Raw genomic sequence first — 26,488 nt, forward strand, 5'->3', positions numbered from 1 at the left:
GACAACCTGTATTTGTTCTCACCAGCTAAACAGTCACAATGTTTCATTCTTGATCTTAATGGTATCTGAATGTTATGGGAGAAGGACAGATGCTTTTAAGAAAAATTATTGTTACTTCTGCTCAAAGAACTATCAAATACAGACATCATATGTATGAACTGCAGTTTAGAAGCAAATTTGTACTGTATCTGACATACACTTAGTTGACTTCTAAAGAACAGTCTGAAGAAGTTAAATGATACTTTCAGTTAAATGGCAAGTTCTTTAGAAATGTGAACTACATGAAATACATGTGTTTGACTCTCTAATTTCTCCTAGTCCTAGCTAAAAGCTCTCATAAAATAACATTTCCCATTGAATGTGCAAACAAACTTGTGCGATTCATTTTGTTAACAGTATTTACTAAGAATAAAAGTCAATTTCTGCATTTGATTCTGATGGATTGATCAGATATAGAACACAAAACTATAAAATAAAGAAAACCCCACATTATCCCAATACTATACCTTGTTTAATAAAGCAAGCTAGCAACATACTTTCAAATTTGTCCCTTGGTTATTTTTTCAACAGTATTATTTTATCCCGAAGTCTCAATTTTCTGCCAAAACCATGCAGTACCCTGGAACAGCACTTGCTATCTGCACTGAAATAATAGCCAATTACTTTCATTCTCAAGCATAAAAAATATAAAATGTCCAATGACTGGCATAAAAGAAAAGTGTTCTTTTGCTTGACATCCCTTTTTTCTGTTCTGCCTTCTCCCCCTCATAAAAGATGCCAGGTACAGGTATACCAAACTTGGCAGCTAGGTATATACCAAGCTGATTCTTCCAATCCAAAGTCAATGTTTAAAACCAGAAGGCAGCATAGAGATTCTGACATTTTCACAGCCTGTACAAACACATCTGGTTGCTATTCTGATCTACACATATTGTTATTCTGAGCTGAACTTCTGAAGCCATTCAGAAATATTTTTCTCAAAAATACACTAAGTCTTGCAGGCATGATGGCTGCTTGCCATAGCTATATTCATTTAAAAGAGGCTGCTAAATTTGGCCCTACTTTAAACACTATACATTTCTTTATAAGAACATATGTAAGCTACTTAAAGTGACTGTGCCTGTCATTATTGTTTCTCATAAGAAAAGAAAAATAATACAAAGAATTCTTGTTTGAAAAGACAGGCTTATATTTGATTTTTCCCCCAAATTCTATAACAACTTCAGACATTCACCTAGGATAAGAAGAGAAACAAAACTGACCACTTGCCATTTTTTTAATTTATAGTATTAACCCTTAAATAATATCCAAAACATACTATGAAGAACTAAGATAATATGCAATAGCTAGCAAAGCTCAGACTTTTATATTTATAGAAGAATTTTGCAAGGTGAGCTGGAATGATGTTAAGGACTATTCTTTTTTTCTTCATCCACACAGATAAATTTGTGCATGTCTCATCTCATTCAAGCTGCCAAAATCCTTTCTCGCCCTCATCTTTACTAATCACTGAAAGTGGAAGGGGGGAAGTCACTGTTTATGTCCTCTTTTGCAAGCCTTTCAGCCTTCCTGCAAATGTGCTGTTATGCATGTAGTCTCATCTTCAAGGCTTTTTAGGGCTTTGCCCTCCTCCCTTTCATGTGTTCCCTTGCTTCAGTAACTTGTAGAATTGTTGCTTCTTCAAGGCCACCTCCCTCAAGGGGAAGGGGCAGTGTGGAAGTGAACATGAGTGTCCTAGGTTTGTTAACAATTTATTGTTCAAATTCAATTATAATCCAAACACAAAATGTTCATTCTAAATCTTAATCGCACCCCAATCTACACATATTAAAGGTGCTGATAGTGTATAGAGTTAGGTATACCAAATATTTCATAGCAGATTACAAATGCTAAAGTATATCTAGAATACAGAAGTATACTAGAGAACTGCCTTAATAATAACTGCAAGAGAAACAAACTGCAGAAAATAAAATGTATAAAAAGTAAAATTTCAGAAGTTCCTTTTAAAAACAATCTACACCAGGTTGCTCCAAATATTTTTTTGTATCCTCTCCTATAGACAGGAGAGTTGTCTGATGGAACTTAGAAGAACACTGTTTTTTACTTCTGCATCATGCAGTCCCCATATAACCAGCAGATGTTGACAGGAAAAAGTGGTTTTTTTGTTTTTTTTTTCCTTTTCTTTCTTCCCTCCCCTCTTCTCCCCTCCCTCTCCCCACCCCTCAACTGTCCACATCTCCTCTTTGCCCAAACAGGAAGCTTCACAGGGAAGTTACAGCACTGAACAGAGAAAAAAAGTTTGCAAATGGTCTAAAGGCCCTTGCACACAATACTCTAACCATCTGCTTGACTGATCACATTTACTTTATGGGGACTATGTATCTTTCAGTCTCCTTTTTGTATCTTGTTAGGAAAAAATATTGTTCTGGATTTGTGGAGAAGATCCTGATATCATTCTCTGTCACAGGATTTTGACTCCAATGACCATCAAACTAACTCTGTGAAGCGTAGGCAAGCTTTGGTGTTCTTCCTTTCAGGCCTTTGGCTGACAGGGCAAACCAGGGTGCATTCAGGGTGTACACAACTGTCAGTTTAGCTTTGGAAGTGGAATTACCAACCAGGAAGAACTCAGTTAAGTTGAATTGCTATATTTTGTTTTCCTTGCTTTAGGATATCCCCAGCTCCATAGTTGTCTAAGGTTTCAGGAGAATCACCATCAGTGTCTCTCACCTTGCAAAACACAGTCCTAATTAGCATCTATCCCAACCTGAGGAATGGCTGCTGAATATAACATTGAAAAATTTTCCAAAGGAGAAAGAATAAATCATGTTCTACATCTTATGCTCCATATGTTCTTAAGTGTTTTATGTCCACATGTTCTTATGTCCTATGAAATGATTTAGACAAAAGTGAGATCCCTGTGTAATGGATGATGACCAGAAAATGCTTGCTGAAAGGAGGTGCTATTTTCCGAGGCGGTGATTCGTCCCAGTGACCAAGAGGCAGCCAAACCACAATGGTTACTGACAGAAAGAGGTCAGGGGAGCAAACAGAAAGGAATTTTTAAAAAACAAAGCCAAAATTTTTTTTTTTTTTGAAAACATGGACATTGATACAATAAAAAAAAAAACAAACAAACAACAGCAAAATAAAAGCATTAAATTCTGTAACATGAAATGCCTACTGGGGGGAACGGCCCACGCTTCTGGAAACATTTTTCTTCTTAAATATCAAATGGAAGCAGGGCTTCAAATTGATCTTGCTGGAAACTGCCACCCTTTGCCTTATCACTAAACTTCTGGTTTGTATGTCAGTGTAAGATGCAAAGTGATTTGACAGCTCTCCCAGCAACTAAATGACTCCAATTCCTCCACATCGATCTTTGAGCTCATTTGGGTCTTCTGTGTCTGGCATTTGGTAAATTCTGTTGCCAAAGTCAGAAGCAATCCTGGGTGTGGTTTAGAAATACTAATAGGCAAAACTGAGGGAAAAAAAATCCCAGAAGAATCTCCAATCAGTGAGACCCCCTTAGTATGAAACTAAACAGATGAAAACTAGAAGTGGTTTACTTTTGCTGCAGAGTGCAGACAACTGGAAGTTCATTTAGTTACATTTCTAAAATTTCAGCCATCCGGGTTGATTCTTTCAAAATTAGGCACCAATTTTATTTGGGTGTCATAAAACTGTTTTGCCATTCTAAGAACAAACCACCAAAAATAAGTTTTGCCCCAGACTACAAAGATACTCCCAAAATATTATTATAGTTATTTTACTGATAATCGTACCACCTTCATGCCTTAGACTAAGGATTGAGAATGGGAAGTGAATGGTTGTGATGTTAAATTAGTCTTGAATTAAGACATGCTCAGCATCTTTCAGGAATTTAGTTATAAGCTTTAGCAAATGTTCACAGGACAAATGAAACAGTAATTTTTCCTGAAGACTTAAAACTTGCCTAAATTCTTGCAGATTTTCATCATGATAACAAAAGGCGTATCCAAGAAGCGGCTCATCTTCTGCCAAAATGAAACTGTCTTGAAGACACTCACCCAAAATTTTAAAGCATACTTTATTTTAAAGCAAACGATTCTCCCACAGCCTTTTTCTCATAAAATACTCAGCAATTCTGACTCATTTCTTGAAAGAAAGAAGAGCCAAAGAAAGAAATTCAGCCAGAGGCAGCTATTTAGCAAGGAGTATTTCAGCCTAAGAGTTAAAGTCTAACAAACTGGTAAACAGCCAAATATAAGCTTTGTAATAACACATATGACGCTAGGACAAAAAGAATATAACCAATGATTCAGATCCATCACTACAGAGAATATTAGAACTTTTAATGTAACTAAAATTTGACACAAATTTCTGTTTCATATTTCAGAAGAAGCAAGAGGATAGCCTCAAATGACACATGAATGATGAAGTAATCTCCTACCCATTAGTAACTCAGGATGAGAATAAATAAAATGCAGAAGGTACAATTAGTTTTAAGTCAGCATGCCTACATAATTATCCACATAGCAGTTCTGAAAAGAGTTGGCTAAAGATGTTTCTAGTTCCTTGATGTTACTTTCTAGTGAGCCTTCAAATACCAGTGAAATCCAAAAGATTGAAAGAATGATGACAGCGTGCTACTATTCAGGAAGGGCAAATTAAGTGACCTAGATAAATAAAGACCAGCTAGCTTGACATCAGGCAAAGTGATTGGAAAAATAACTGAAGAATTAAGGACAGAAATATAAGTAGTGCCAGTCCGTATGAGTGACACTTCATGAACATGTAGCATGCAAGTGACTACAGGATGTAAGCCCTCTAACGTCCCTGTGAACAACTATGAAATTAGTTTTAGCCAAAAATGTGTTCAACACGTTAGAATTAGTAAGGACTTAAAATTGTACAATATTCTAATGAAAAAAAGCCATTTCCATGATCAATAAGGTACCCTTTAAAAGGAGTGCAAAATATATTTCAGAGAACTAGCTTTCTGAACTCCAGTTAGAGCTCCTCATTAGCAGAGAACCATCATTGAATCAGAGCAGTTCCCACAGTATTTGGAAGTAAACACATAATTAAAAGGTTTCATCAATTATGTAAAAACAAGTTCCAAAAAAACTAATACCAAAAACATTGTGGATACCACAAATTGAAGCAAATTCATGACTAAATGAGTGAGCTAAACAGAATCTGAACTGCCTAGTTAACCGGGCATACAGACCCAAACATAGGCCTTCATACTTCCCTACATTTAAGCACAAGAAACAAGCCCTAACTGAAGAGTGGGGAACTGCATCTCAGAAATCAACAGCTGCAGAAGTTACAGAATTGCACTGGACAACCAGTTAAACATGCGCTCCCAGCATCACGCTGTGACCAAGAGCAAATCAAACCCCGACACCTACTACAGGCCTTTAACATAACAGAGGCTGAGTAGTGAACAGGACCTGGGTGACGGATTTGATGAGACTAGGACAGGAAGAATAAAAACAGAGGCAGTAGCACTGTATGTAAAATCATGTTGAAAAGCTTGAGAGGGAGCAATAAAAAGCCATGCAAATTACTTGAAGGCTGGAGAAAATACTTCAGAGAGCCTTAAAGAACTCAATCTGTTTAGTTTATGAAAATGAAGATTGTGACGCAAGTTAGTATGTGCTCAGAAACAATTATTGGGCTTAATACAGAGTAAATACTTACAGTCACACACACAAGTAGATTAAAAAAACAAAAACAAAACTGTTTCTTGAGACGTAATAAACTCACAGAGTTTAAGGAAAAAGAAATCTCACAGCAGAGTGGTGCTATCAGTAACTCATAACAAACTACCAGAGCCCCTCCACTCCTTCATTTTGACTGAAGGGCCCACTATACTCAGTCTTTCCACTTATTCTACAGTCATGTTCTATTTGCACATACTTGCTGTCATCCACAATTTCAGCACTTACCCATGAACATGGCTGACTTCAAACTAAAGATATATCAACACATTAAGAGGAAAAAGTGGTTACAGAGAAGTAACAAAGATCAAAAAACTGTCTACACACCCAAACCCACACTCTCACATAAAATAAACCTTGATTTGACCTACAGCCTGCTGGAAGTACCATTTCCCCAATGATGCAGGAAGTCTAGGAGCTCTAAAAGTTCTTCATCCCTTATATTCAAATGCTTTGATGATGGGGACATTACAAATCACCTTATTTAACTGAAATGAGATGTAAGTGCTGAAAAGAATCTGTAGAACATGAACCCCATGTTAGGCAATGGATACATTTTATATAAACTTTATTTATAAACTTTAATTGCATTGTGTACATATACATACATATAGAGTATATACTTTCAGTATTAGTAGTGAAAATTTCATGCTTTCACATAATAGTATAATACTTCTTACCTGGTGGGATTTCAACCTCTGAAATACACTGATGTCTCCAAAAGCTAATGGCAGACCTTTCTCTGTTCTGCAGTCGACATAACCTCTCAGCTAGCCCTCCTCTGCAGAGAATAAAGGAATGTTCAATTTTGCCAAGAATCAGTATTCAGTTTTGCCAACTGACAAGCCATAAGTCAGATGGAGTATGCATGCTTTTACCCTTAGAGACAGAAACATAGGGTAAAATTACATTTTACAGATTAGTTCATCTAATTTAGATTTTTCAATGGATATACACCCAATAAAACAGAGTCAGGCACAACACAAAAAACAAAACATTTTCATTATCTGGGTATTCAAAACCAAGTTTTCAGTCCTGTCTCCTACACAGAGACTTTTAAGGAAAGGTTACTAAATTTTCTCCGTACTTATCCACATATCCTGATAAATACTGAAGACAATTCTGAATTCAAAACAAACACCCTAAATCGTTCAGCATAACCACCCAACCACTTATAGCAGGTTGGGTTTTTTTTCCCCCAGATTTGTTTGTCTGTTGGCAAGGAGTGAACACAAAAATATTCTTTTACCCATACTTGACCCTATGATTCATTTCACAGCTGGGTCAAATGAGCAGTTTCAGAGGTCTGAACACTCTCCAAGACTGAATTAATTCAGCATTCCCAAGGTGAGGTGCAGAGGAGTGGCATCTAAAGCATATGCACTTAAGGTAACACTGAAATGATTCCTACTCCTGGATTCAAATCTGGAAGACCTCAGTTTCCTGCTAGGAGAACAAAAAGACTACTATGTTGGAAGCTGTATTTGGGCTATTCCAAAGAGCTTTGGACTACCACAGGAGCATTTGAGCATTTTTCTTTGGCTTATGTGCATCTGAATGGTATTTTTCAGAAAAAGAAAACAACTTGGTGTAGCCGGCATTGCAAATGTGAAACTGGGAGGACTCGTCCCTGTGGAAACCAAGAAGGCACTAAAAAGGCTAAGCAGCACTTCTGGTAGTCAATAAAAATCTTTCTTTGGTTAGTAATTACTAACAGTGACTTCACCTGCAGACAAGCCAATAGGTTATACAAAAATGAATTACCAGTCTTAGTTGAATTTCTAATGAGCTATGGATTTGCAAATTTGTAACTATCAGCAAGAATTATCAGATGCCATGGCTGAACATCTTAGCAGTGAAGACCACAGAGTATACACTCTGAAAAGCAGGAGCCATGTTTGACCCAAAGCGGTTAAAGTTATATAGTTTACGTTACAGAATCAGTCGCAGAACAGTTGAGTTTGGAAAGGATCTTTAGAGATCATTTAGTTCAACCCCCCTGCTCAAGTAGTGTCACCTAGAGCACATTGCACAGGATTGTGTCCAGGCTGGTTCTGAACATCTCCAGAGAAGGAGATTCCATAACTTCTCTGGGCAACTGCTAGTGCTCAGTCACTCTCACAGTGAGGAAGCTTTTCCACATGTTCAGACAGAGCTTTCCATGTATCAGTTTGTACCTGTTGCCTCTCATCCTGTCACAGGTCACCACTGAAAAGTGTCTGCACCCATCCTCTTTATACCCTCCCTTCATAAGCATTGATAATATCTCCTCTCAGTCTTCTCTTCTCCAGGCTGAAGAGTCTCGGCTCTCTCAGCCTTTCCTCATATGCAAGATGTTCCTTCATCCTCTTAGTAGCTGTCTGCTGGACTTGCTTCAGCAAGTCCATGACTCTCTTGTACTAGGGAATCCAGTACTCCAGGTGTGGCCTCACCAGCCAGAGCTGAGTAGAGGGGAGGATCACCTCCCTCAACCTGCCGGCATGGCAGCGCTTTCCCTAATGCAGCCCAGGATACCATTGGCCTCCTTGGCTACAAGGGCACATATCTGGCTCATGGTCAACTTTCTCCACCAGGACTCCTAGGTCCTTCTCCACAGAGCTGCTTTCCAGCAGGTCAGCCCCAAGCTTGTACTGGTATATGAGGTTACTCCTCCCTGCGTGCAGCACCTTGCACTTCCCTTTGCTGAGGCTCTCTGCTCATTTCTCCAGGCTGTCCAGGTCTCTCTGAACAGTAGCACAGCCCTCTGGCCTATCAACTCCTCCCACTTTGTATCATCACCAATCTTGTCCCTTTATTGTCCCCTGTAATTGCAATCTTTGCAGCACTGTCTCCGTTACTGCAATCTTTTCTATAGCTGTTGTAGGGAGGATAAACTCTGAGACTCTAAATTGCCATCTTTCAGAAAAAGGGGGGGGGGGGGAAGAAAAAGAAAACCCCAAAGATAAAGCACTAACTCTCAAGAAGCTACAAAACCTGTTATATCAAGGAGGAAAACAAATAAATAAAACAATGAGCAGCACAGTCAAGTTCAACACAGAACCTCATATAAATTATAACACTGTGCTCAGTCCCATTTCCTCCAAATCTTGAGCACACAAGTACTACTGCACTGCCACAGCTATGTACAAAACAGTTCTGTGAACACTACCAAACTCTGTCCACTCAATTTTTCTTCTTGGTAAGTTACAGTTTGCAGCTGCAGTCCTACTGCAGCTTGGCTGCACGGGCTACCCAAGCCATACTGGAACCTACTATCTAGCTATGCTTAGAAGCACAGCAGTTAAATGCATTTTGAGTTTGCTTGCATGCTTAAGTCTTGCATGTATGAGCCTGCAACTGAACTTTATGGCAGACTACAGCCATACACAAAGCAGCTAGCAGCTCAAAAACTTATTTTGGTGAAAAAACTGTTCAGCAGAAGCATTCTAAAACTTCACCTCATTCCCTCCACAAATCACATCCAACTAAATGTATCTTGTTTGTTCAAGCATCACTAGGAAGCCTTCCTCCTATCCAGTTGCTGTGCTTAAGGTACCTACATAAAACAGTAGCTATTTCAAGCTCACACTGTTCTTCCCTCCTCGAACTCACCTACAGCTGTGCCCAGTCACTCATTCCCCACTATTCCTTAAGTCCACTATCATCTGTGCCAGAAGCATTCTGTAACATTAAAGAAAAGTCCTGATTCCCTCACTACTGCCCACAGCAGAAATATAACACTCCTGTTTCAGGCCTGATATGTCTACCAAGGAAGGGAACGATTACTTTACTCTGATATTTACAACTTCATTACTAATTTGGTAACTATTGTGATAACTGTTGTCCTAATACAGAAAAAGTTCAGGAAACTCAAGCTATGCCTTTCCCTAGTAGCTCTTTGGGCAAATAAGAGTCACTGGTCTTTATTAATAATTACCCTTCCATTCACATTCCAAGTGTAATTAAAAATAGTTTAAACAGAAAATATAACAGAGCACTTAGCATTTGCTTGGGTGCAGAATATAAAATACAACCAAGTCATTTATGAGCAGTTCTCAGCTGCTCATTGGAAATATTTTTTTTCTGCATCTATTTTTGTACATTGCGAAATTGGAAAATAGGGTTAAAGGAAATGCCATGTACAAGAGGAACTTCCATGGCAGAAGAGAGAGTTTTTCTTTTAAAAAGTAAAAGCAAAAGAAAAAAAAAATTCAAAAACTATCCCAAAAGCAGGAGAACCAACTCCCTCTTTAGCTCAAATACTTTAAAAATACAGGTGCATGTGCTTTCTATTGCATATTCTGACAAATTTGATGACAATGATATTTGAGAACCATAAATTCATTTACATACAACACAGGTACACATTGTTGAGAATGTTGTATATGCTCTGAGATAACGTGTACAGATGAGAGATCATAACTGAGACTTGCAATCTAGTAAAATTTGATAGGCGGTTGATGTTCCTTTTCTTCTACTTAGACAAGTTCTCCTATTGAATATGTTCGAAAGAATTTAGGAATATCTTCTGAATTAAGCAGCTTCTGGAGCCTTCTTTTTTTTTTCTTAATTTTCAAAACACTGGTTTCTTACCAGCTCCTGAAAGAAAACAAGATTGCCCCAGCTCTCCAGGCCCATTCAGCCTCTTTAATGGTGGTGGGAGTGGGGGAGAACATTCAGACTGTGCTGTCTCTCTGATAGCAGACACAGTCACCAGAAGGAAGAATATAACTTAATAAGAATAGCTTAATAAGAAGCATCCTCATTCACAGAAGTCATTCCTTTTTTTAATGGTAGTTAAATAAATAAAGCGTCAGATTCATATCAAAATTTCTGGTAGAACAGAGAGACATAAGATTAAGAGGAACACTCTGCAGAAACCAGCTTTGATGGAATAGCTCAGCCCCACCAGACAGGAGACAGCCTCCCCTTCAATTCTGAAAGTTTTGTCTTGCCTGACCAGAGATCTTGCATGGAATAGTAAACTTAATGGTTCAATAAATCAAAGGCACCAGAATGACTTCTCTCTGATGGGGACTAACTACATTCTGTTAAACCACTGCAATCAAGAAAATCCACTATAGATGAAATAGGGGAAGTTATTGCTTTAAGCACAGACATTTTTGCACAGAATAACTTTTTTTCTGTTAACACTGATCATCTGGTCTCATGAAACCATCCTCATCTTCTAAAAACAACAACGCAGATTTTAATTTTCAGTAAGTGCAAGATCATTTGCCCATGTGCATTACCACTGATTACAAATGGTACCTCTGTACTGAACCCATGATATTCTTCAGTTATATTCTCCAAAACCAACAAGTTATTCACTAGCATGAGAAATTTATCTAATCTTTATAATTTCAGCATAAGATCAGGATGGTCAAAATGACTAGTCTGTTGCTGTTATACCCTTGTGCAATCTGTTCGTGTATTCAAGAAAAAAAAAGAGACAATTTTAGTGTAAAAGCTTGCTTCATTTGTGCCAGCTTCTTCCTCTCTTGGCATCTTCCTTTATTTTCAGGACCCCAAATGGCCTCATATGACAGAAATGGGTTACACTTACTACACAAAGTACCAGGACATTCTGTATTTTTCTCCTCTTTTGATAACGAAAAGTTATTTTCAGCAATTCAGATTTGTGTGGTCTACTGTTCTATACACAAACAGATATGAGCTAATTAAACAATTTTCCAAGATTTTATTTTACTATTAAAATAAAAATGGGCAAACATTAAAAAAAATGTGAAAATAATGCAACTGCTCTTCATAACTAAAAAGCTCAAGGTGACAGATTTAGGAAAAAAGGGGTTAACATTATATAATATATCTTAAGATATCCATTTCCTGAGCTGAAACCCAGACTTCAGTGGGTTTTTTCTTTTGCTGATGGAAATAAAATCTTACTAGAAAAAGCAAACAATTCATAAACCCTTCAAGAGAGATTTACTTGTAGACCAGAAAAGCTGAGTGCATAAATTTTTGAGTTTTCTTGTTTACAAATATTAAACAAACACTGGTTACTGGTTTAACTCGTAACAAATTTTGAGACTTTGAACATGCTCTTCATTTCTCCCTTGCTTTAGAAAGGAACTCAGAGAGTTAGAACTAATGCAAGTTTCAACATCTCACCCTGTAGAATTAATGTAAAAAACAAAATCCAAAAAGAGAAGCTTCCTGAAAAGTAGTAGTTGCAGTACATTCTTTTCCCCTCCCTTGTATCTGCAAATCACTTGCATAATTTTTCCATACATTGTCAACTCAAACTGAGAAACTGAAACTCTGTAGAGGAATAAAATGGCGAAAACATCTAAAACTAATACCTCTACCTAATCACCAAGCCAACTCACCTCAGCATCAAGTAATACTGGTCGCACCTCCTTATCAGCTGTCTTATTAGGTCAGCAGTGCAGTACAATGACATCACCTGTCAGAACACCTGGGAAAATTATGCTTCTTTTTTTACCCTCTTCTAATGTTGTTCAAATAAAAAGAGATAGCTACACAAGGTAGTATAAAATACCAATGATATTTAGGGTGAGGATGACCAGTAGCCATGGTAATGGTTGTGAGCAAAAGAGATGATGCCCTGCTAGCACAACAGCACAGCTGGCACCTTCAGGGAGCTCCAGGACTGGACTGGGACCACCAGCACCGCTGAACGACAGCGCTGTGCAGACTGTGGCTCTCCCTACACACTGTCAGGGAGAGAAGAGCAATCTTCACTCAGAACAGCTTTGAAAAACAAAAACTACCATTACAGGGGATATATGAAGAGATATTAGAATCTGGCAAACGAGCATAGAATACATCAAGCAGCAGGCAAGGCACAGAAAGATAAATTGCTTCTGCCATGCCTTTCTTCAGACGCAAATCACTCAAACTCCATTTAACCCCTAACAGAGGAAGACTGCAACATCTTCCTTCAATTTCCACTAACCATAATCAACTCCATAAATTTTTAGTATTTCTTTTGGGGAAACTGACTTCTCATTTTCATTCCACTCCAAGGTATCGAATTTACATTCAAATGTCTACTACTAGGATTATTAGAATTTATTTTAACCATCCATAAATTTTTTCTGTTCAAGTTAGTTCTTGGGTTTTTTTGTGGATAATGATAAATACACCTTTAATAACAGTAGTCTATCACAGTCAAACAATTTGAAAACATTCCTCCCATCCAGGCAACCACTCATTTACATCTTGGCACCAGGAGCATTTTAGGCAGACAGCACAGCAGAAAGTTAACTTACTTCAACTTTTTGACAGACTGTTACAGCTCAGAGATATATACACACACACACACATATATATATGTATGTATATATATTTTCTTGCTGGGGCAGGGAGCGGTGGTGTTTGAGATTTGGTATCAGAATGTAGCCACGGAGGTAACAGGAACACAGCTGTGATCAGATACTATAAATAATAATGCAGTATACCTAAAGAATACTGGAAGAGAGTTATACATATTTTTCAGAAAATATAAGCTAAAATTTTCTGACAACATCCTCTCTACCTGTTGAAGATGACTTTAGTCATCTCAAACATCAGAGACAGATGAAAACAGAAATAAATCATTTCGTTTTTCTCAAAAGTGGAAAAACAACGTGGGAGACCTATTCTACTTGCATCAGGACTCTTATAAGAATTAAAGATACTAATATAATTTGGCTTTGGATTAGTACCTTTCTCACAAAGAAATTCACACAGAAAGACCATAGCTTTATCATTTGCACCATCTCTTCTCAATCCACACTTCACGTAGCTAAGCTCTCTCATTTTGGGCTGGTACTAAGTACAGAAGCTCTCTCTTCCACCTGCTCCTCAGCATAAAAAGGTCCAAGTGGGAACCTGCAGGCCAGATCCAGCTTGCAGGATGAATTCCTTCACTCACTGCTTTTTGTACTGTGGTCTCAATTTTCAGGGCAGGTGAGAAGGAAGGAGAAGGGAAGAACGAGCAACTTTTACATAGCTTATAGCTATATAACTGGAAAGGAAGGGTTGTCCCTTTACCAATCAAGAAGCCAATAATTCTTTCCCTAAACTGGCCTCTAATTCATAGCACTGCAAATCTGAACCTTCCCATTTAGGATTCAGACTCTGATATCCCCTGTTGATACACTAGTGAAAATGTGAGACACCCTCAAAGTCAATGCCCTGCACGTGAGAAGCAAACAGATGAGCATTACCTGGACAATCAAATAACTAGATGAATGAAACTTGTAACTGAGGAATTTCCTGCTTGCTTCCCTGTTCCTAAAGAAACCAAAGGCAGTTTGTTACTCTTCCAGCCTGTGTTATCCCTTAAACTGTGCTCCTCTCTGTCCAATCTAAACAGATTACATTCTGCATTGTTAGAGAAGAGCAGTTTAATCTCTTAAACAACTCAGAGTATCTTTGCTCTAAAGTATAGTTTTGTACTAAGGTAGTTGACAGTAAAGGTCATTAAATAAAATTGGCAGACGCAGACTGAAATCACATTTAAGCTTTGGAACTCCAAACCATGGGATGTTACTGCAGCAGCCAAAAACTTAACTAACATGAAGATTTACTGTTTAAGCATCATGTTTTCCAACTGATTACTGTACGTAGAATTGGCTGCAACTAAAGTGAGAAACAATTACATTGTTAAAAAATACAATAGGTGTCTAAAGGAACACTCTTTACAATTTCAGTTTCTGTAGTATGAGACATACCCCTGCATACACCATGCAAGTTAAAGTTGTTTTTCCAAAATCAATACAGGAAGCGACTATTTCTGCACTGTAATTAGCTTGATAAATTCTGAACCATGAACATCATACTTACCCTGCACAGGTTCAAGCTCTTTCCCTTCAGCAGTTAGATTATCTTTTTAATGTATTTAATCTTGTCACAGACATTTAAACTTCAGGGGAACAAATACATCCCACTCTTGCCTGTCACTCTGTCCTGCCTTAAGCACTATTGCTCATCCACTCCCTTCACACAGTACTTGGATAATTTTACCCTGACAAATCTGGAAAGGACCAAAAAAATGTCAGAGGCACAGCATTTTTGCAGACCCTTTGGACAGGCATAAAGCCAGAAAATGGTTACAAGTTAAAAGAGAAGTATGCACACTCAGGTATCTGTAAGATGCCTTAAAGCATTATGAACAGTGCAAAAACTTGTACAATTTGTACAAAGACAGGAGTTCAACATTAAGTGCTATCACTACAGACAATAACATTGAAATAAGTGCTTTTTCTTGACTGCTTGTTTACAGATAAATGACATTCTTTGAGTTTTTGGAATTTGCATCTTTAAACTATTTATCCTTGAAATGCATTTGTACTCTTTTGTTCATTAACTTTAATTATTTACAATAACATTTTTTCTTAAGAAAGATAGGACATTTACCTTAGTAATTTCCTCTTTTTAGCAGAATCTTCTGGGGTTCTTGAGGCCTTGTTTGATAGTTTCTTAGGTGTTTGTAGAAGGGCCTGTGCAGACTTTAGCCAGTCACTGGCAGGTCTTGTCATAACCTTCCCTGTATCCAGTGCTAAATTCAATTGTAACCTCTCAGTGAATCCTAGATTAGTAGTCTCCATGTCCATTTCGCTTTCTTCCACGCTGTTATTATCAGATGAATATTCAGAAATTTCTGTTGAAGTTGTCTACACATTAAAAAAAAAAAAAAGTTATTTAAACAGGTTGCTAACAAGATTGATTTATAATTAAAAAAAAAACCCCAATTGGTTTACATCCCATGACAGGTGTGTGCAGACCATCATTTAGTAACCCAAAAATCAAATGTCAATTTTGTGATTAATATAAGTTGGACAACTTCATTTTAACTGCATAGCAGTTATCTTCTCTAAGCCAGTACAAAACTCCTGACTACAAAGACTACCTGTTGAGGACAACTGGGATGAGTAATACATTTATTTTTTAAATAACTAGACACAAAGAATTAATCAAAAGAAAAGCTGCTATCAGGAGAAGTTTCCAAACAGGTGCCAGGATTAAAACAAGTTTATAGGCAAACAGAAAGAGATTAATGAAGGAAAAGGAATCATGATTGGCAGGTGGACCCCACACACATACAAGATCTGTTAGCAAGCAGGACAGATTCTCAGAAAGAGTATACCTACTTAAACTCAGAAATCAAGATTCTTCATTGCTAGGAAGAGGATATACGTAAATGTCTTGTAAATAACTAAATTAAAAAATAAACAACCTAGGATAACATTGTATTTCAGCAATGAAGAGAAATGATGCATGCGTCCAAATGGAGGAGAACTGAGTAGACCATTCATGGCTGGATTCAAATAAGCAGGGACATCCTGCAATTTAAACTAAGGAAAGAAACATACACATCTATGATGCAAGACAAACCCCGACAGGCAAAAAGCACTTAACATTTTATTAGAACAAAAATGTGACAACTAAAGCTAGCCTTCACACATGTCCAGGCCCATAGCTTCCAGGGAAGATTTCGAAAATTTAGCACCCAGACTTAGAAGCTATAAGGCCATATTCATGCAAATCGAAAGAAGATTACTGTTCAACAGCCAGAACTATGAACAAGAACACAGCAGAGTTCAGATTTATAAGAACTTGCTGAAGAAGCTCTTACAGAATTCATAGGATGCACAGACCAAGAAAGGAAGGGAGCAAGTAAAGGGTAAGAAAGCCCCCAAATAAATCTGAAAATCTATATGAAAGTCTGAGGAAAGTGCTTACAATGAAAATCACCTCCTTTGGCCCGGATTGCTCCTCTCGGGCTCTATCACAAGCAGGACACAGTAGCAGGTTTGGCTCTCTAATGTATGCTATGCAGAGTTAAGTCCTTTTATGTAAATTATACTCTATTAACCCAGTATTTCTTGAAGTATGTAATAGGAACACTAAGCAAAAATACTTGAGAAGTGACATTTTACCCACTACAGAATGAAATATCCCAGAACTCTGAAGTAGACAGGAGACTGAGAAACATAAGGTGAGCTCAGTCTTTAGTAATTAGTTGGAAGAAAATCTTTTCAATTATCTCCAAGTCTTCAAATAAGGTATGGGACTTCTCTCAGTCAAAAAGTATATACTATGGTAACAACTCTCAACTTCACAGAAGCAAGGGCAAATCCTAGAATCATTCTGTAACTTCAGGTAAGACCTTGTTCCTTTCATTTGGAAGGCATACATCTGATATTCTTAGTTCTTCCGATTGTGAAAAACAGTCAGTGAACCACCTAGGCATCTCTTCATCTAGATTAGTAAAAAGTAGAACTGTTCACTTCCTAATAAGAGAATGGATATAACTCCTTCAAGAGATCTTTTAATGAACTAATTTATTTACTGGAAGAGACTTCAATGGAGTAATACAGCCCACAAAACTCTACTAGAGCTAAGCTACAAACCATGTTTGTAGTTGAGGTTTTTGTCGTATTTCCCCATCATTCTAAGCTAGCTAAAGATGGAAAAAGCAGTACAAGTCCTGGTGGGAACAGCATACTATCAGTCCCATCAATGATGGCAGAAGCTCTAGGATTAGCTTAACTCTAGAAGAGTTGGACATAATCATTTTTTAGAATAGGCAAGTTGGGCAACTCAGCCTGATACTGAAAAAACAAAAATCAATGGGTAACTGCAAAGTATTGTTTGTGTTACTAATGAAAAACTGAAAAAACTCAAAGACTGACTTTACTGCAGATAATGGTGCTCCGATCATACAATAGGTCCTCAAAAGAATTAAAATTAACCCATTTCTCTTGTCTAGCGCAGTAAACAGCTCTCCACACAGGCTGTTTGAACGGACAAATGGCTCTGATAATGACTTTAATGATAAAAGGAGGGGGGAAAAACCATTGAATTAATTGTGTTGTACATTATCAGATAGGTTAATTATCTGAAACCAATGTGGTATCTCTTGACTGTGCACAAAAATGAAAAAAAAGCCATTGCTTGTTATTTAATATGTTCTTAAAATAAACTATGAGACACTGCAGTAACATTTTAAGAACTTACCTAAGTATTCTGGAAATTGGAAAGATGTTTTTTGAAAGTTATCCAGAGAAGAAGAATAGCTAAAAGAACGTAATTAATATCAGCCTGCAATTTTTCTGTTTTAAATACAACACAGTCAACATTCATCCCTTGGCAACAACATTTCTGTGAAAACAAACTCCTTCCACTCTGGAAAAGAGCCAGAAATAAAAGATTTCAAATAGTACTAAAGAAGTAAGCAAGGTCTTCATTCTTAAACACCATTTTGATATGTTCTTTTGCTTTAGGAGTGCTTTACTTTTATTCAAATTACTACAGTACCATGGCATCAAGAAAAAGGATGTAAACTTGAAGTTCTTTGTGCAAGTAAAACACAAAAAAGAAATGCTACTGGGACTTGCTTAAAGTTAAGTACATGCTTTAATCCCACTTTAAGAGTTATAAAGCTTTCCAAAGTAAGGATGTCTAATAAATCATTTACTACTTTTACTAATATCTATTATTGTATACTCATTTAGGCTTAACTTCCCTAAGGAAACCATATTTGAGGGGGTTTTCTAATTAGTCGGTTCGAAACTTTTTTTTAGAAGAGGAAGTTATGGAAACGGAGAAGAAAAATAAGAACAAAAACCACTCTTTCTACTCTTTCCAATGCTATACATTGTTGAACTTTAGCCAACAATAAAAATATACTCTGAAAAGTATTTCTGATATTTACAAACATGATTTTTCACATATCTGCTTAATAAACTAGCATGTCAACGTAATTGTGGCAGCTATGAGAAGAAAAAATTAATAAATTTCTTAAGCTCATTTTAAAACAGTTATTGATAAACAAATTGTTTATTGTTTAAAAATAAATCTTAAGCGTCATGAAACTAAGTTTTCAGAAGTGTTTTTTTTTTTATAATAATAATGTTAACCACTCTAACATCACTTAAGAGATTTCTAAAGAGTGTCATTAATAAGCACACAGAAGTATCAAATTAAAAGTAGGTGACTTTTCCACATTGCTTATTGTTTTAAAATATAGTCATTTACCATTATAGTGGCCAAAGGTATATTGCTCCATACCATACATGGACTCAGTTTCTCTACTACATGCTCAGTAACACCTTAATCCCTTCCTCCAAACCCTATTGAGCCCAACCTCATTCCGGAGTTTTTCATTGCTCTCTCCCATATATCCCGGCAACTCCAAGTCCTCAGGAGCAGACTAACGTCTAAGATTTACTCATCATCTCCAGTGATGACCTCATCACAACATCCTCACCTATATCATCCTAACCATTCCTCCATTTCCAAGAGCTGAATGGAAAAAAAAAAAAAAAAAAAAAAAAAAAAAACCAACACAAAGGCTGACTTCACTATATCGCTAAGATTACAAACATGACTTATTGTTTTAACATAATTTGATTTGCTCTGTGACTGGTTTCATTTGAAAGGCTTCAAACACTCCTTTCTTTTAAGGGAAAAATAACTTTAGAATAAACGTACAGAACTGTCATTTTTTTCCAACAAGATTGGGCTACAGAATAAAGAAAGAAGTTGCTGACTACTGCATTAGAGCATCCTGAACCCTGTATAGCAGTCTTTTAAGGATATGCATGTTTAAATAAAAACGCATCAAAAGGGAGCTGTCAAGATGGAATTATTTCATAATGCATTTTTGACAGCATTCATCAGTACTAGCTAACATATGGGATGGTACAGATCTAAAAATAGATCCCAGAATGAGAACCAGCAAAATCATCCCCTGACTAAACAGTTAAGATTGCTAAAGATGACGACTGCTGTTTAAATATGTCAAATAAAAAAAAAAAGCAGAAACAGTAAAATCATGACCCAAATTACTCATCAATAAAGCTCTGACTTCAATGAAAGTAAAATAACCTCCTATGAGCATATATATTTTGCACCAAGTAGTGCAAAAGATAATAAGCTGTTACTTCTGTCATCAAATAGTCCCTTCCTCACCTTCAAGAGGTTTGCTTAAATTGTCTATTATTTTGCCTTGAATGTCTTTTAAGTTCGTTGAGACTGTTGTTACAGTATGCACAACACTTGCCTGAAGAAATTACCTTTGACTACAATAACAGTGAAAGCATGAAATATGCCTATTCGATCATTGTTAATAAAAACTGTGGACATTTCATAGTAGCTAGCAATAGGCTAATATGAGAAGTTTTAAATTTCCATTTAAATGGAGTACAATATAAGAGAAAGGTAGTTTAGGGCATATGATGCAACTTCAGCACAGAAAGCAGAACTGTATAAAACTTCCTGTATAAATGGAAAACTAACATAACATAATTCTACTTTAAAAACTTAACAGCTTCAAATTTTCAAAAAGGCTGTATTACACAGTGATTGGTAATTAGAAGCAAGAAGATGACCAGCTGGCTCTCCTTCCAACATACATTACCCATTGAAACTTTTCTGCAGAATAATTTCAATATATCACATACATTTGGACCTGTTAGACACTATCTTACTCACTCAGTTATCACACATTCATAAAGCATTGTAATCCTTTTTCAATTATCATGAAGGTACTTTGCAGATATGATACTTAGCAGAAGAACACAGATACTGTAAACAAGTCCACCAGCTAAAACTAAGATGCTTCAGCACACTGTAGAATGTTAGAACTCTGCATAGCTTGTCTCACTTTTTTTTGTCTGAATCTTTTTATTGACATAAAATGGCTGTCAAATTCTTCACAAACACTGAAATAACATTTTTGCAGGTGGAGCTTGCTTAGTCTGTGATTTCCCTTACTAAAAAGAATAAACAGCAAGATACTTCTTCCCCTCTATTACCTTACTATATACCTCAACCCAAACAGAAGAACACTTAGGTAACCAGGCTTTCCCAAGGCCACAAAGCAAAGCAGTGTCAGAAATGGAAATAGTATTTGAGAGCTTCAAACTGATTACTGATACATACAGAGGAAAAATAATCCTGTGGCATTTTCTCTCCTACTTCTCTTCTGACATATCTTTGCCTCTAACTTTGGATATCTTTTCCACCATCTCCTGTCTATTTTCTCATGGATTAACAAGTTTACTCCATTCTCTGATACAAGATGTGAGAACTCTTTTCAGAATCAATTTGCATTTCTCCAAACTGCTCTGTCACAATGGCTCACAAGATGGGTAGAAATTGACTATTTTCTAACAGACACCACACCCCAAAACTCTATGAATATCTTAACACCTCTCATTTAATATATTTTTCCTTTTTGGTAAGCAATGTTATGTTTGAACTACAGATAATCTTTGTTCTCATGCAAGCAATTGCAGAAAACTTCTACTGCAGGGAGGCAGCAACAGGTTGGAAGGAGGTTTTCCATCTTGCACAGTACTTCCCCTAAAAACAGACTGAGCAGAACACCTACTGAATTTGCCACAATAAGTATTCATGGGTCTGAATCACCAGCACAGTATGTCAAAGGCCTAAGCTATGCTAAAGAACACTTGACACTTAATTCCACCAGGAGCTGGCATGCAGGTTGTTAGGGAGTAGGGTAAAGGTATAACAGAAGTTTCCTCTTCACTTAATTAATCAACATAAAATTAATTCAAGAATTATGCAAACAGATAGTACAAAATATTATTCAGCTCTATAGAGATAATTAAAGATTTAAAGGGTTTAAAAGCTATAGACAGGTCTCTTTAAAGCTTTAGGCTTTTTGAAGCTCTAACTGAAGCACTGAATTTAAGTTAATGCCAAATACTTTCATAGCATCTTGAGGAAAAGGAATTTAGTTCATGGTAAGCTGGTTGCTTTCAGTCTAAAGAGAGAAAAATTCAGATACAGCTTCACAAGAAACTTGATTTTTAAGTGTAAAGTTAGGTGTGTGCCATTCTGTGGGCAACACCAAGCTTGCTTTGCACAAAGCAACCACAGAAACAGCAGGCAAAACGTGCAAGTTTAGGTAGCAGTGCGTGGGCAGAGATAACCATATGACAAAAAAGAACAATGAAAGACATAAATCATTAGTAATATATTTTTGGACCTACAAGCCCAAACCAACACAGCAGATTAACTGAAATTTAGATATCTGGAACAACAAAACAGTGTTATTATAGAGACAGCATATATTTAAAGTGGATCTTAGATAACGCCTGCTTGTTTAGCTAAGCACAGCATTCCTCCTCAGCACATACGCTTGTACCATCTGATCTGTCCTAAACATTTCTGAGCAGCGGTGGTTCAGCACACTAGGAAATGACTTGGCTGGCTCGCCACACGTATTTTGTGGCTGCCATCACAGGAAACAGAGCTGTACAATCTTCAAGAGCACAAGAATGGTCACCCCAAGCAGGCTGCTGCTTTTAGCTGCAGCTCTCCACAGCTCCCCGAGAGACTACCACTGAGCTGCCAAAGGGTTCAGTTCTTTCTCCCCTCTCAGCCACCACTAAGCATCAGCAACTTCTCCCTCCCTTCCCGTTGAGATGGGAATGAAACTTTGCTACCTCTTGCCTGTCACCACCCCTCGGCTGGAATGCAGTAGTTATTAGCACATAGAAAATCATTTATGCCAAGAAGCAAAGAATGCTGTATCTACTTGAATGTGGAGAAGTGTAGGCAGCAACACTATAATTATTCAAAGCAGAATTTGATCACAGACTGCATCCTCATCTCTTAATGGTGTTTTGAGACCTTTAAATGAGTGGTTAGGACTGCTCTTCTATGACTAAGTAGAAAAGCTCACTGCACCCGGCAGCCCAGTGCCTCTTATCATAAAGGAAACTAATTCATGATTATCTCAAGAGAAAGGAGGCCAGCTACCAAATCTGAAGCACCACTGCTTACACTACTGGGCCTTCTTCTGGAGATCTCATGCAGAAGTACTTATTCCATTTATTCTGTAAGCTCTGTCAAAAAAATACAGGTGCATTAGCCACCGTATTAAAAGGTTACCCCTATTACACACACAATTCAATTCAAAGCACAATTACTAATGCCTATTATCAAACAGCAAGCAAATTGGACACTTTTAGAGAAGCTTTCATGAAATGAAGGAGTTAAAAGGGCTTTGACCTAATTCTGTAGAAATTAATGGAATGATGTGCCTGCTCTTGAGCCCTACCATCAGTTATCCTCTTGTGATCAACTTCTTGCAGGATACTGAAGCAAAGAAGAGGTATGGAGGATGGCACTAGTAAAATAATTATTACAATCTTCAAAACACAACAAGGCTGAAGTACAGTACACAAGTACTATAGTTCTAAATGGTATAACATTGCTCATTGCCTTTAATAGTTATTTCATTTTAATTCTTCAGGTTCTGAAGAACTGCACAATTTTCACAATGCCACTTGTATCAGGAACACTACTTCATGTCTTAAAAAAAAAAAAAAAAAAAGGAAAAAAAATCCCACAACCACCATACTAACAGTCTCTTAGAAAAAAAGCAACCCAAATGACTCGGGGAAAGGAGACAGAGATCATGCATTCAACTGCTTCAGAACAGAATAATCTAAATCCCGAATGAGGACACCCATGGATTACTCAACCCATTTGCTCAGGGGAAAAAAGGTTTTTATACCACAAACAAAATAATAAATAACCTGTATCATCATTTATCAGTTCCTCTATCTTGTGCAGATCATACTGCCTTGATTCAGAAAATTAAGTATTGATTTGGAGTTCAAATGATGTTTGATTGTCTGTTTTTATTTTTATTTTTTTTACTGTTCAGGAGGTACTTCCTTTTTTGTTTAGTTTAGAGGTCTCTCGCACATAATCTGTAGATATACAATTAATAGTGTGTGCAAGCGTACTGCCAGCAGAGTGTAAGAGAACAGGAATGGAAGAAATAGAGCAAGATTTTACGCAAAGATCAATACAAATATTTGATGTTTGAAAGGAGTAAGGAGTTTCAAGGAGTTTGAAACTTCAGGAGGGTTTTTGCTTTGTTATAAATTCAAATTGTAAGAAAACAGATATTTATAGACCCAGTGAAAAGGTGGTCTGCTTTTTTTTTTCTTTTAAGTTAAGGTTAAAACCTAAGTGTCAAGGAAGAAGAAATTAAAGCTGTAACTTCTAAACCTGAGCAGAAACCTGAGTTTTTACAAGGCAAACAGGTTTAGCAAGATATATTGCTGAAGATACATCCACAAACTGTTCCAGCTTGCCTCTCCCAGAACAGGTTGTTCTGAGCCATGGATCATCCAACCGAAACAGGTGAGGCTGTCTTCTCAATTCAAATACGTTTTTATACAAAATAAGTAATTAAACAGGAAGTGTTATGTTTCTTTCTAAGTGTACTTTATAGGTGTAGAATTAAATGGAATTCTGAATATAGATATTAAAAAAAAGCGTAACTGCTGTCTGCTGAGCACAAGGGCAGGAAAGAATAGTAGAAGATAGCGAGCGAGTAAGGTACAAAATAGCCCGGAAGTAGAAGTTTACACAGCAGCAGTTAAGGTATACAGATTTGCACTGTAAGGAATGTGAAGAAAAGTCTGCAGCAATCTTGGCATCTGTAGCATTTATGCTGCAACTGTAACTCCTAAAGGCATCTTTTTAGGAGTTTAATGAGGCTTTAGAATGGAGAAATCCATCTAACACTAAAGTTTTCTGCAGTACTGGTGATGTCTCCATTAGTCTGTAGTACAAATAACAGTCAAATTCCAAGACTGCATAATGCTGAAAAATCCCATTACAGACAATCTAAAAGTGTTTCTTCTGCTTTGGCTAGACATTTTTTCCATCACACAAAAACACCTTTGGCTGCTCCGAGTGAAAATGGTTGTCTGTTAAAGACAATTTGGACCAGTTCGTGTATATTGTTAGCCAACATAATATGCAACCAAATTACTTTAACTCTTGCTCTCCATTCGTCCCTTTAAAAGAAAAAAAAAAAAAAAAAAGAAGAAAGAAAAGAAAAAAGCGGGTGCGGCAGGGAGAACACCTCACTTGTCCTATCTTGCAAACTATTCAGGGACAGAACCAGGTCTCCTCTCATGTAATTGTGTATTATCCCACGCATCTGCGCTCTCATCTTGATAAGGATTCTGCAGATGATAAAGACTCAGGTTTTCAAATACAAATACCTGACTCTGACAGGACATGCAGATAATTACATCATTTCACACAGAAGCCTCAACCTAACTTCATGGACTGAAGTTTGGACACTTGAGAAAATTTTAGTCGGTTTACAATACCACTTAAAGAGGAGTTGGTTCTTGACACTGATATAGGTACTTTCATGGTTTCAACGAATAGATGTCATCACATGATTTGATAGATTTGATAACCTACTTTCACATTTCTGTTTATAGTTATTCACTCAATTTCATTTATTAAAGTTGGTAAATATAGGCCATGAAACCTCAGCTGTATTGTCTCTATTTTAGGTGATGCTATGGTAATTCTCCAGGTTGGTAAATATAGGCCATGAAACCTCAGTTTTATTGTCTCTATTTTAGGTGATCCTATGGTAATTGTCCAGGTTAAAACTTGGAACCAACAAGAGTAATCAATTGAAAGGCATGATTAAGAGCTAAATTATTATTTATGTGCTAAATCCTAAAATACCTAGACTGAACACCTACTAAATTCAGTAGGAACTGATAAGGGAGAAAATATATTTCCAGTTGCAGCAGCTCTTTTGTTTTAAGTCTTCAAAGAGAAGAAATACTTGTAATGAGAGGTATTATCTTTTACTGGACAAAGAGATACACCTATGAGAAAATGAATAAGTTTTCAGGGGCTAAGCCCTTCTCCAGGTCCCAGAACTATTATCAATTATTTTCCTCAAAGCAGATCACTTGGTCTAAATCCATGAACTCTTTCTTTACATGTTCCTGCTCTGTTATATCCTTACTCTATACAGTTATGAATAATAATAATAATCCTTTAAGCCTTTTTTTTAAAAAAAAGAAATGAGAAAATACATACACAGTAACATGGCTGTTTAGATTGAATAGAATAATAGAATTGGTAAGGTTGGACCTCTGGAGATCATCTAGTCCAACCTGCAAATGAGTAGCCCACACGGGGATCAAACCCGCAACCTTGACATTACTAGCACCATGCTCTAACCAACAGAGCTAAGAGAACAGTCAGACTTCAAAAATAAAGTCACCTTTCATATTAAGTATTCTGGTTCAAAAAGTGTATGCAAATATGTTAGTACTGACATGAGAAGCAGCAATTCCAAGATAACTTCCATTTACAAGTATTACAGCTTTCAGTATCATTCCACCTCTATGGGAGTGGAATTTTGTCTCCACAATAAAAATTCAAAAAAAAAAAACCCAACAACATAGATTATGCACACTATACATTCATGTGGATGATAAACTACTGCAAAAAAAAAATCTCTGAATGAGGGATTGTACATAGATTCTTAATGGAAGCTCACTTATGCACACAGACATCTCATCTCTGGTTCATCTGCTTGCAGTTTCCTGTGAAACCGCTTAGCAAGTGTGTGAGAGACAACATAATTGAAACATAATTGAAAATACAAATTCAATACAATCAGCAATTCTGCAACAATGCTTAGCTCTTGGCAAGTACTTTTTTCCACATTTTTCTGCAGACATATGTACACAGGTCTTGAAACTCAGAATATTGCACAGCACTTCCAGCTCCTGCCGCGCCAGTGTTCACGGTCACGGCACCAACAGCGAGGCACCGGGCTGCAGTGAAGCGCAGCACAGGGCAGCACGGCGTGGAGCACTACATGCTTTTTCTTCTACTCCCACTCACTTCACATTCTTCTCACTTGACTCTTCTCCCCTTTGCCCCATTTACTGCTTCACAGCGCCTGTGGTACTGCCCCCAAAGCCTAAAATAGTCACTTCATCTCT

The 26,488-nt window shown here is 37.1% G+C and overlaps 1 protein-coding gene across 9 annotated transcripts in view; it reads right to left on the reverse strand.

Annotated features, from left to right (window-relative positions):
• Positions 1 to 26,488, reverse strand: part of SPIDR (scaffold protein involved in DNA repair) — a 206,925-nt gene that overhangs the window by 134,024 nt on the left and 46,413 nt on the right. For all 9 annotated transcript variants that reach the window (XM_062570385.1, XM_062570383.1, XM_062570384.1 and 6 more), the window contains exons 6-7: positions 15,075 to 15,331; positions 6,389 to 6,489 (exon numbers count right to left, since the gene is read on the reverse strand). In XM_062570385.1, coding sequence (XP_062426369.1) covers positions 6,389 to 6,489; positions 15,075 to 15,331 — 358 coding nt within the window. The remainder of the gene's footprint in view (positions 1 to 6,388; positions 6,490 to 15,074; positions 15,332 to 26,488) is intronic.

This window comes from Rhea pennata, chromosome 2, assembly GCF_028389875.1.
Source record: "Rhea pennata isolate bPtePen1 chromosome 2, bPtePen1.pri, whole genome shotgun sequence".
NCBI classification, from domain to species: Eukaryota; Metazoa; Chordata; class Aves; order Rheiformes; family Rheidae; genus Rhea; species Rhea pennata.